General features: G+C 36.3%; 1 protein-coding gene and 1 pseudogene across 5 annotated transcripts in view; one reads left to right on the forward strand and one right to left on the reverse strand.

Annotated features, from left to right (window-relative positions):
• Positions 1-487: 487 nt before the first annotated feature.
• The window catches only part of DCUN1D1 (defective in cullin neddylation 1 domain containing 1), a 35,681-nt gene continuing 23,005 nt past the window's right edge, over positions 488-13,163 (reverse strand). For 4 of the 5 annotated variants that reach the window (XM_027584282.2, XM_027584285.2, XM_027584284.2 and 1 more), the window contains exons 5-7: positions 5,256-5,338; positions 4,917-5,013; positions 912-3,376 (exon numbers count right to left, since the gene is read on the reverse strand). In XM_027584282.2, the coding sequence (XP_027440083.1) occupies positions 3,297-3,376; positions 4,917-5,013; positions 5,256-5,338 (260 nt within the window). In that variant the 3' untranslated portion in view covers positions 912-3,296. Of the gene's footprint in view, positions 3,377-4,916; positions 5,014-5,255; positions 5,339-13,163 lie in introns of all 5 variants that reach the window. The other variant, XM_027584281.2, reaches the window with a different exon arrangement.
• LOC113916964 lies at positions 9,444-10,789 on the forward strand (annotated as a pseudogene).

The raw sequence follows: 13,163 nt of genomic DNA on the forward strand, positions 1-13,163 counted from the left end.
CTTAATAGTAACATGTTTTAAAAAAACTAAGCAAAGTGCACATTAAACTAGCTACAACTACTCAAATTCCTTATCATCAAATAAAAAATAGATTAACACTTCATTCACTTAAATCTTTCTGAGAAAAAAAAAATAGTATAACCTTGCTTAAATAAGAATTCCCCAGTAAGGATATTATATAAAAAATTTCCCATGTTATTTTATTTACTTTCTCTCATTAAAACTTTTTAAAAGTCTAATGAAGAACACGCACTTCGAATGCCATATTACACAACTACAGTACTGTTAATTAAATAAAGCAGCCCAGTATAGTTGTAAACATTTTAAAAATGTAGTAAACAAGACTTGGCATGTCTTTTCTTCCCAAAACTTGCCATTACAATGCTCTTTCCATGAATAATTACTCTTCCTGGAAAAGTTTAAGGTATATTTTAGTCTTTAAGAATATTACACTGAAATAATATGTGAAAAGATTTAGTCATGGCAATTTCACTGAAGCTTTTATTGCCTCTGTTGGTAATATGACAGGGATTGTAAGAAGCACAATTGAACTTACAGAGATTTGCAGATGATAGTCACTAAAGATAATCTTGATCTCAAGTATTTTTATATGTGGGCACTTCTAATTTTATACACTTTACTATTTAAAAAGCATTACATTTTAAAATGTGTACCTGTTTTGACATTTGGCAAAAAGGAAACTGTACCTGTGGTTCAATTTAAAACAAAGAATCAGCCTGGGGAGTTTACCAAAATGAAGACTGAAACACTAATGAATTAAAGCATTTCAAGGTGTGTGTGTGTGTGTGTGTGTGTGTGTGTGTTGTGTGTGTGTGTGTGTGTGTGTTACCAAAATGAAGACTGAAACACTAATGAATTAAAGCATTTCAAGGTGTGTGTGTTGTGTGTATGAGCATGTGTGTCTCTTTCAACCTCTGTCACTCTCACAGACACACTCACACACATACACAGCCATATGTATAAGCATTTTTTTAGTACAAAATATTCCCTGTAACCAGACATTTATCCTCAAAATAATCACACCACATTAAACCAGTCTTCTCTTTTCAGCCCTAGTAATAGTATTGTTTAATTCTAAGATGCCATCATAGAGTGAACAACCTTAACTTTTATGCTACATAATTATATTCAAAGCTTTATGTATTTTTTGTTTATAATTACACAGTAATTATAAATGTTTAGTACCAAAATGATGACAAACACTATTTTGTTGAAAAAGGTCTTGCGTTTAAAAGGAAAAGTCTGTAAACCCAAGGCACTAAGCCATGAACCAATTATCAGACTTCTAAGAAAAACCATTTATATTGGGGAAAAAAAAAAAAGCTAATGGGATCTCACTTTAAAACACAGCATACTCGAATTAATCAATCCGAAAACAATACCATAACTCAAAATCTTCAAGACAAAAAACAAAATAGTACATATATATATATCTTTTTAAATTTTTCATAATTGAAGTTCCTCTTTATATTTACAAATATGAAATCAGGAAATACTGAAAGCAGCAGGATTCTTTTTTTTTTCTTTTTTTTAAAATAACCAATTCTAGTAACCTGAATAGAAGTTTTCAAAATATTCTTTTGGTAGAATTATATTCTTGAGTTAAAGTTATGATTGGAATATTAATATAATATCTATGAAGAAAGCTCAATTTCAGAAACTGTGTAAATAAAAAGTAGTTGTAAGATATCACTGTTTCTTAAAATCATTTCCACATCTACATAAAACATACTGCTATTCTGAAGTATATTCCTTTGATAATTTTAACATCGGACCTTAGAGAGTTGCCTGGATATACCAAGCAAAATCTATTCCTGCTAAAGACCAAAGTCACCCAATATATGAAGTTTTACATTTTTTTACTTGCCTTACAGAAATGTTTAAGAAAGCAAGAAACCCTTCACATGTCAGGAAGTGAACAGAAAAATGAGGCATTTTCAGCACGAAAGCAGTTCATGGGTCTTGTAATGAAAAAAATAATACAAGATAGGATTCTGCTTTGATGTGAAAACTGAGCTAATTTGAACGAAACAAAAAAGGTGAAGAAACTAAATAATTTACAAAAATAAAAGCCAGATTGGTATTTTGCATCAAGTACATGCTTGCTTGAAAATTTTTGCTCCTGAAGTAAGTATTTGGCAACCACAGTGATTAGCAGTTAAAGGATTTCAACAAAATAAGAAGTCATCAAAAATGGACTATTTGTCTGAAAGCAGTACCTATAAGGATTGAACTTCATGGCTCATCATGACCATTTTCAAAATTTAATTCCTACTATCTTCTTATAAATTAAGAGAATTTCATTTGTGTTCCATAGTGTGCTGACAAAAACAAACAAAAACAAAAACAAAAAACAAAAATAAACCCTCATGCCTAAATTTAGAATATTGTATTGTGTAGCAATCTAAAACATTCAAAACAAATTAAATAGTTTAACTTATTCGACAGGCATATAAGCATTTCAAAATCATAATGAAATCCAATTATGTAGTGCATAATGTAGACAGGAGTAGAATCTAACATTATGCAGACATTTCCTAAATAAAAGTTCCCTGTAAGACAACTATATATAAACATGGGTAAGGTAAGTGCAGACTAGTTCTGTGGAACCTTTTGAAATCGAGGGTCTGAAACACAATAAATTGTTCAGGTAGGCACACCAAGTTATCCTAAAAATTTTTCACGTTGGTTATTTTGACATGTTATTCTACTCACATCAACAATACATGTGATTTGCCAGGGAAAAAAAAAAAATCCCCCCAAACCAAAACACCATTCCAGATCTGGTACACTTAAATATATCACTCTCATTGGAAGTGCTATCAGCATAGTCTTTGCAACTAGCCCAAAGCATATATTTAAGAAGTTTTTATAAATTGTTTGTGATGTTCATATGTTTAATTCTTATGCCAAACTGCTTTCTGATGAAGACAGCATTGTGCTTTATGCAAGAATGGAAACCTCAAAATAATCACCATAAAGCTTCTAAGACTTATGGGAGAATAAACTAGGATGGTCCACAGATATAAGATGAAATCCACAATGTTGGAATTATAAATGTTTAGAGCGGCCCAGACTAGAAGACAAGCCCAAACCACCATTAGAAGAATGAAATACGATATGGTCCAAGATGTATCCTTAAAGTTTTGACACAACCCTCAGTCTGAATTGTGAGGATTGATCTTCAGTTCAGTCCAGCCAGCAGAAATTGACTGTGCAATTTTCCGTTGTATTTATTGTACAGACTATGTACATTCTAGAAGGTTCCTTTAGTGCTACACTGTTGTACTTTTTGTCCCAGCAATTTGAGGGCGTGCAAATTCCACAAAGTCATCAATAAGAACAGGCCATGCTCCTGGGGGGGGAAAAAAAAAGAGTATGGGAACAAAGAAAGGAGGAAAAGCAGAAATAAAATTTTAAAGAGAATCCTTTACTTTTTAAAATACCTTCCCCGTAACAGTTAAAGTAGATCATTACAAATATTCCCACTGATCAGACTTCCAAAATTCTGACTTTTTAGAGATTCTACCTAAAATATTCCTTATATTCTCTCTGCTCTATTATTCTAAAACTTGATTATCCTCTGAATAATAAATAACTCTTCTGGTAATCAATCAAGAGTATCCTGGTTTTCTGAAGGCCACTGAACTGGCAGCCTAAGAAATGGCCAGGCTATAATGGCATGCTGCCAGCACTGAGTATAGTTAGGTAGGAAGAAGAAAGTCTCCAGGCATTTTGTGGCAAACTTACAAGGGAAATCAACAGTAAATATCAAACTCTATCCAATTTCATGATAATAAATTACTAAAAGGTTTTAAATTGCATATATGCATGCCTCTACACATCCACATGCCAACCTCCAAATCAGGAAGTTCTCCAGTTTTATGTAAGGCCTAACAGAAAGCACAATTATCATCAGTAATATGCAGGATTAGCCATTTCTCACTTGTTAGTGGAGACCATACATCATAATGAAAACAAAGAGAAAAAAAGTAACATCATCTCTGGTTAGATTAAATAGTTCCAGGACACTTTTAAGGAGGCCAAGGTCACTGGAGATTTTTCAAAGAGTACCTCTGTCTATTCAACAATCTCAAAAATGCATCCTGCTAATTCTCAAGGGAAGCTCGGTAAGGATGTGTGAGGAAATCAATGTAAACCACTGTCACTTCTCAAAAAATAAAAGCAAGGTCCTCGTAGTGGATGGTAATTATCTTTTTACACACATGAAAAAATATCAGAAAAGAGGGCGCCTGGGTGGCTCAGTCGGTTAAGCGACTGCCTTCGGCTCAGGTCATGATCCTGGAGTCCCGGGATCGAGTCCCACATCGGGCTCCCTGCTCAGCAGGGAGTCTGCTTCTCCCTCTGACTCTCTTCCCTCTCGTGCTCTCTATCTCTCATTCTCTCAAATAAATAAATAAAATCTTTAAAAAAAAAGAAAAAATATCAGAAAAGAATTCAATAGATGATCATTTACTGAATGTCAACAGTACTACAGTAGGCAGCTGAAGTACATTTCAAATTTAACAAAGTCACTAAACTTGAGTTTACAGTCAAGTTCACAGACAAGACAGATAACAATAAAAACACAAATATAAAAGTACATTAAGAAGAGTAATGAGTAAACTGAAAATCTAAAGTAAACTGAAAATCTAAAACATGGATGAAAACTATTCATGCGTTTCTGGAAGACAGGATTACTGAGTTGGTATTTAAAGAAACAGAACAATATAGGCTAGTAAAGAGGACTAAGGCATTTTATACATTCAGAAGAACATACATAAGAGGTCAGACGACAGAAATCCAACTCCAAGAAAAACAGAAGTAGATAAGAGGTTCAAGAGTATGTGATAAAGTAACAAAACCGAAGTTACTAAGGCAAAAACGTTCATTACCTTCTTCATCATAATTAGACATGTCATCTGCAATCATTGTACTGAAGTCTAAAAGAAGGTTCCAAGTATCTTTTGGTATTGATCGTTTATGATGTTCCTATTTTTTAAAAATAAGCAAAAAACATCCAAATCACCAAGGAGAGTTTCAAAATATCTGCCCAAATGATGCTAAATTCAAGAATGCAAAATAACTTGTGTAATGAAATTCTGGTAATCAAATTTCTCATTCTATGTCCACTACACACTCTGAGATGAGTTAGTCAAGCTTTAAAAAATGTTAATTTATCTTCAAAGTAAAAATGTAGAGAAAAGATGGAGCTGCAGAAAACATGAACTTACCAACAAAAATTTATTCCATAAGTCTAAGAATTTAAATCTTCCGTTAAGCACTAAATTCCAGTAGGCAATGGCCATTTCTAGATCTGTAATATTAAAAATAAATTATGTATTTCAAATCCCATGAATATTTATCCCTGCAAAAAAAACACAGGTAAGACCAAAGATAGCCCTAAAAAAAAAATTAAAAAAAAAAAAAAAGTTTTTTTTTCCTGACTACTTGTGTCGTAAAATTTTCATATACAGACAAGACCAAGGTTTGTATCCTGCCCTCCCTCACTAATGAATAGTCCCTGCAGGGCAAGAAGAATACTACCACTTACCTCACACAGGGTTTCTGAAGCCTAAATTGGATAATGCAAAGACTAGGTAAGTCATAAAATGTTAACGTACATCAGTGTTTCTCAACCTCAGCACTTTTGACATTTGGGGCCAAATAATTTTCTGCTGTGGGGGACTGTCCTATATTTTATGACATTAGCAGCATCCCTGGCCTCTACCCACAGCTCGATTCTACCCCCAGTGGTGACAACCAAAACTGTCTCCAGACATTGCCAAAGCTACGTGCCGGGGGCGGGGGGCAAAACTGCCCCCAGTTGAGAACGACCAATGTACAACTACAGGTTGTAATGCAAAAGACTGCTTTCCACAATGACTGATCCTGACTTCAGAGACCACTAAGAATACAGATTTAAAAATTAAAACTCGTCAACTAAGATTTGCTTTTGGAAAAGTTTGATGAAGATGATATAAATGGCTATTTAATTGGGTTTGGAGCAGAGTGAAGCCATATTGCTACATGACAAAGTATAATACCTGTCATGACAGAGAGAAAGAACTATAATCTCTTTCAAGGAACTAAACCTGTTAAGAAAGTATCAAGCTTTTATGAGTAAATTTACATCTCCAGGTTGGGAAAAATTACATCCCAAATAACTTAAAAGTCCTTTCAGATATGATCTCCAAACCACCCTGACAATCTGAAGAATCCTGGGACTAGGGAAAAGACTCCAAAAAGGCTCACATCCTAACTCAAAGAACAATATATAGGCCATAAGGCAAAAAATCCCCCTTCGGCACTGGACCTTCACCTCTTCAAGGATAGGGACTGCATATCCCCACATGAGTAGACTGAAACACACAGTACACATTCCGAAACTGCTGAATGAATGAACTTCCTACAGTTCCATGTGCAAATGCACTACTTACCTTCAAATCCATCATTACGTCTTCCTTCAAACTCAGTGGAAAAGGTGTCACTTTTTTCTCTTCTCCAAAGATAAGCCCTTACCACCAATGTTCTCAAGCCAATACCATCCTGCCTCTTCAGGAATCTTATCTATTAGTTAGTTTTCCTCTCTCCCTACATCTTCAACTTTGCCCTGCCTTCTGGCCTTTTCCCCTTCACAAAGAAATATGCTCAGGTTACAGCAACTTACCACTAAAAAAAAAAAAAACTTTCTCTCATCCCCTTAACTAGCTACCCTCTTTCTCCTTCCCTTCACAGATAATCTTGAAACAGTACATGGAGTCTTCTACTTTTATACATAATATGCTCCTGAAAGCAAGTCTGAAAGTCAAATTCAGATCCCCAGGTTTTAAGAAAACTAGAAATATGACACCAACTCCTAATCATAACACCTTTTTAATCTTTGCAGTCTTTAAGGCTTGATAGCCAATATTCCTTTCAGGTTAATTTCGTTCTTTTCTTCAACAACTAAACATACTAATTGTCTGGCTCAAGTGCAGTACAATGGCTGTTATTAGCATGCTTAATGATCTTCTTCCCTTCAAATGAAGGAAATTTCTAACTGAGCTTATTACTAGTGCTAGCATTTTTTGTCCTTTTCAACTAATTTTCACAAAATAAGGATAAGAAACAACAGAGATACTCAAATAACTACAAACCAGGAGACACCTATTTTGTCAGCCGATACACTAAAAAAAGAATCTGACAAGGATGGAAGTGTATGTGTATGATGTTTGAAGGTTTAGGATGTAAAGGAAGAGTATTTGTTTGTAATCTACATTCATTGCCCCATTTCCTCACCTCCCACACCTGCAAAGACAGGTACCTCTGTCTACCTTTGACAGAGGTAAACTAGCGTGTACCTCTGTCACTCTACTGGAAGTAATCTCTGCCAAATAAACACTTTGATGTCCTTTAATTTACCTGGCTCTCTGCCATACCGGACAAAGCTGAATACACCTCCTAGATGGAATTGTCACTTCTTTCAGCTTTAATTGATAGTACTCTATTTTCCTCTGTTCTCTTTGGCTTTCTCTTTCTCTTTTATTGGCACCCCTTCCTCCATTCATCCCTTCCACATTGGTGTTCTGTAACACTGTATGTCAGCAATAACCATTTCTACTACCCGCAGATTTTTCAAACCCTTACCTTTTTCCACATCATATGCTCAACTGTCTTCAACAACTCCTAAATCTGAATCTTTTATCTCTATGTTCTAGATTCATATATCAAATTGCCTAAGGACATCTTCAACTGGGTATCCATAAACAGCTTAAATTCAACAGAGTTCAAACTGAACTCACTGTCTTCCTCTACAGACCTGCTATTCGTTCTCTCAGTGTCCTCACCCTACAGTGTTTCTCAATGAAACACAATTTCACATTGTGAAGAACTGCCCTGTGCACTGCAGGACATTCAGCACCCTCCTAATGTCAGAAGAAACCCTCAATCATTATGACAACCAAAAAACACCCGCATACATTTCCAAATGTCCCCTAAAGGTGTTCAGAATTGACAGAGAAACTCCCTGCTTCCTTATCACACACTTTCGGTCGAAGCACTTCATTTTGGCTTCTAAGTACCTTTTAAATCTACCTTCTCCATCCCTACCAGCAGGACCAATGCTAGGGTCCTCTTCATGTCCAGCTAAATCACTGCCACAGCTTCATAAGCAATCACTGTTCCTTTAGTTCTGACTCCACTCCTTTTAAAGAACCACAATGCTTTCATATGGACCTTTCAGGGATACAAATTTGGTGTCACTTCCATGTTAAAATTCCTCAATGATTAAAAGAACGAGATACCACTACACACCTTTTGAAATGGCCAAAATCCAAAACACTGACAATACCAAATGCTGGCGAGGATGTGAAGCAACAGGAACTCTCATTCATTGCTGGTGGGAATGCAAAATAGTACAGCTACTTTGGAAGACAGTGTGGCAGTTTCTTACAAAACTAAACATACTCTTACCATATGATTTAGCAATCGCACTCCTCGGTATTTACCCAAATGAATTCAAAACTTATGTCCACACAAAAACCTGCACATACATGTTTACAGCAGCTTTTATTCATAACGGCCAAAACTTGGAAGCAACCAAGATGTCCTTTAGTAGATAGAGAGATTATATAAACTGTGGTATATCCAGAGGAAGGAAGGTATTATTCAGTGCTAAAACAAAATGAGCTATGAAGCCCTGAAAAGACATGCAGGAAAACAAATGCATATTAATATTACTAAGGGAAAGAAGCCAGTCTGAAAAGGCTAATTCTGAAAAAGGAAAACTATGGACACAGTAAAAAGATCAGCAGTTGCCAGGTGAGGAAAGGATGAATAGGCAAAGCAGAGGACTTTTGGGGCAGTGAAAATTCTCTGTATGATGCTGTAATGATGGATATGTGTTGTTATTATGTTTGTCCAAACCCACAGAATGTATAACATCAAGAGTAAACCCTTATGTAAACTTGAACTCTGGGTGATAATGATGTATCAATATAGGTACAACTGTAACAAATGTACCACTGTATGTTGACAGTGGAAAGGAGCTATGTATGTGTGGGGGCAGAAAATCTCTGTACCTCCTACTCAATTTTGCTGTAAACCTAAAACAGCTCAAAAAATAATGTCTACTAAAAATTTTTTTTAATCTGCAATAATTTTCCTATTGCCTTCAGATAAAATCTACACTTCTAGTTAAATGAACTTACTTGCAGTTCCTCAAAGGTGCTATGTCTCTCACCTCTGAGCAACTGAACTTGCTAATCTCGCCACAAAAGAGATGGTTTCTATTTTGAGGGGGGGGGCCTTGAAAACATATACTCATTCTTCAAGGCTCAAAAATTAATCATCTTTGCTTGCAGATCCTGCACTGGAGGAGATGCACACAGCTAACACTGTCTTTCTCACTCAACTATTACAGCTGGTTCGCTCTGGGCACAATGGCAACTCTTAAGGAAAATCTGATTGCACCAGCTGCAGAAAAAGAGGCAACCGCCCCAAACATAAGATCACTGCAATGGATGTTGGACAAGTTGGTATGGCATGTGCCATCAGCATTCTGGGAAAGTCTCTAGCTGATGAACTTGCCCGTGTGGATGTTTTAGACGATAAACTCAAAGGAGAAATGATCGATCTGCAACCTGGGAGCTTACTTCTTTAGACACCTAAAATTGTGGCAGATAAAGATTACTCTGCCAATTCTAAGATTGTGGTGGTGACTGCAGGAGTCTGCCAGCAAAAGGGAGAGAGCCGGCTCAATCTGGTTCAGAGGAATATTAACGTCTTCAAATTCATTATTCTGCAGGTAGTCAGGTACAGTACTGATTGTATCATAATTATGGTTTCCAACCCAGTGGATATTCTCACATACGTTACCTGGAAACTAAGTACGCAAGCACTGTGTGATTGGAAGTAGGTGTAATCTGTATTCTGCTAGATTTTGCAATCTTATGGCTGAAAAACTTGGCATTCATCCCAGCAGTTGCCATGGATGGATTTTGGGAGAATATGGCGACTCGAGTGTGGCTGTGTGGAGTGAATGTGGCAGGTATTTCTCTTCAGGAACCGAATCCAGAAATGGGAACAGACAATGACAGTGAAAACTGGAAGAAGTGTGTAAGATGGTGGTTGAAAGTGCCTATGAAGTCATCAAGCTAAAAGGATATACCAACTGGGTTACTGGATTAAGTGTGGCTGATCTCACTGAATCCATGTTGAAAAATCTATCCAGGAGTCATCCACTGTCAACAATGGTGAAGTTTTCCTGAGCCTTCCGTGTATCCTGAACACTCGGGGCTTAACCAATGTGCTCAACCAGAAGCTGAAGGATGATGAGTTTACCCAGCTCAAGAAAAGTGCAGATACCTTGAGGGACATCCAGAAAAGACCTAAAAGATCTATGACTTCTGGCTTCCAGGCTATAGAAATTTAAAACTACAATGTGATTAACTGTGAGCCTTTAGTTTTTCATCCATATACATGGATCACAGTTTGCTTTTATCTTCCCAAATATGGGAATCTGGGCTCACAGAATCAAAGCCCATGCTTGGTTTAATGCTTGCAATATGAGCCCTTGAACAAATAAAATTAACTATTGCAGTGTGGAAAAAAAAATTAATCATCTTTGTGAAGACTTTGCAAACTCACCCAGACAGACACAAGATGCTCCTGACTCTATGCTCACAGAGTAAGGAGTCAATAAATACTTTTGAATGAAAAAGGAATACTCAAAAAGACTTAAGTTATAATTAAGAGTTAAAATGCAGGGGCGCCTGGGTGGCTCAGCTGGTTAAGTCTCCAACTCTTGGTTTCAGCTCAGGTCATAATCTCAGGGTCCTGAGATCGAGTTCCACGTTGGGCTCTGCACACAGTGAGGAGTCTGCTTGAGATTCTCTCCCTCTGCCCCTTCCTACGCCCCCCACCCTGGCTTGCTCGTGTGTGTATACATGCCCTCTCTCTCTCTCCCTTCCTCAAATAAATAAATAAATAAAATCTTAAAAAAAAGAGCTGAAATGCCTAAGACTCTACAGGGATAAAACGGCAATTGCCACATGCATACGAAAAACTGCCCTTTAGATAGAAATGTCTGAGTGACAGAGAGAAGAGCCTAGCTAGAGAGAAGTGGTTTAAAATAGTAGGTTAGCCTCTTAAATCCCAACCCTACCACTAGTTAAGGAAACTTGGGTAAGTGAATTCACCTCTCTATAATTCAGTTTAAAATAAATATAACAGTACCTACTCTCACAGGGTTGCTCTAAGGATTCAATGAGTTAATAGACATAAAACATTTAGAACAGTGCCTGGTAAATAATATATGAGTCCTTACTATCACTATTATTTATTTTTAATAATTTCTTAAATTATTATTATAGATTCTGAAGCAGTATTGGAAAAGAGAGCAAATTCAACAAGAAGGTAACAAGTGGCAACAATAGTTAGAATAAATAGAAGGAAAATAGAGAAAAAGAGACAAGCAAATAACAGAATTGCCTAAAACTGATACTTGCAGAATGAATTCTTAAGCCCTATAGTAAAATTAAAAATGTGAGGTAATCCCACTGTCAAACAAAATCAACAAGGCAACATGGGATTTCATAAAAGGTGATGAACTGAGTGCTGAATGAACATAGAAATGAACTGAGACTGGATCCAAATACTGTCCCTAAGGGAAACAAAATGTTGCCAACTCACTAGGGAGGATGGAATGGTGACTAACAATCCTATTCCCAATGTCTTCATTTACTTAGAAATATCTTCATTTATCTTAGAAATACTTAGGAAAAAAAATGTTAGCACAACATAATATAAAAAAAATGCAGAATGTGGAGCCAGAAGATCTGAGACTGAGTCCCAGTTCTACCAACTCTAAAGTTACGTGACCTTAGTAAGTCAACCTCTCTACCCATGAATTTCTCCATCTTTATGATAAAGAGGATGATAGGTTTTTTACTTAGCACAAGTAGGATTACATAGATGAAAATACACCTTAAAAACACTCTATAAAATTATTTCTAAATATTAAAGTAAATGTCTAACATAATCTTAAAATTTTTTAAATCAACTGCACAGGTATGAGATTCTAGCTGAACCACAGTTCACAAGAAAATAACCTATGATCTTTAGTCTAATAAAAGTTCAGGATGGTCCTAAAAATGGCATGGTTGCTGAAGAACAAATGTAATTTTTGGCCAAATAGAATGAACAGTCACAAAAAATAACAGACTCATGGCGTTCTACATTAAACAGCCTCCTTCTGGAGTATTATGTTCTGCTTTAAGAGCTCTATTTTGAGAGAATCTGAGAAATTGGAAATGTGCCTGGCAGGGGACAGTAACAGGAATAACAAAGGTCTTCTCAAATGAAGAACAGTTAAAATAATTGGAATGCTGACCTGGGGGAAAAAAAAAGAGAGAAGGGGGTAAGTGACAGCAGATTTAGATGGTCAGACTTCCTCCATGCTGCGGAAGAGGACAAATAAGAGCAGTGGTAGAAGTTAGCAAGACAAAGACGCTCACTTCACTAGGAAGAACTGTGTGATGAGAAGTAGGAGTATTCTGTGTTAAGAACAGACCACTTCCTAAAACAATGTGTGTCCAATCCCTGGATGTTCCAAAGTAAAAACTAAATGAGCATCAGCTATGGATGCTACTTTGGACAGGTTAGACAACTTATGAAATCCCTTTCAAATTTAAGATTCAGAAGGCTATCAGAAATGCCAGGTGACTGAAGCAGACAAGTGATAGTGGGAGCACCCTATCCTGGTGTCAAAGGAAATCAAGTTATAGATAATGGGAAAATATGGAAAACACCAGCTTGCACTATAACTAGCAGAGCTATTTATAAATAAACCATAGTGCTGTCACCGTCACTTTGCCAATTTGTTTTGGGCCTCACCTCCTCTCCTATGATCTTCTAATTCTTGTCTGCCAAATACTGTAATTTAAGAGCCCTGTGCGCCCTTAAGAACGGCTGTCAAGAAAACGGTTTTCTTTTTAATTAAGTTCTTCAACTAAGCAAGTCATTACATTTCCTGACACCCAACACCAAGGCAAAACAAAAGGAGAAACTAGGATTTGTCTTCCTATTATGTTTTTTTTTCTTTTTTAAAAAATTAAGAATTTTTTAGTTTTAAAATTGAGCGAGAAGTACAGACAGTTCCC

Source organism: Zalophus californianus, chromosome 1, assembly GCF_009762305.2.
Source record: "Zalophus californianus isolate mZalCal1 chromosome 1, mZalCal1.pri.v2, whole genome shotgun sequence".
In the NCBI taxonomy this organism is placed as follows: domain Eukaryota; kingdom Metazoa; phylum Chordata; class Mammalia; order Carnivora; family Otariidae; genus Zalophus; species Zalophus californianus.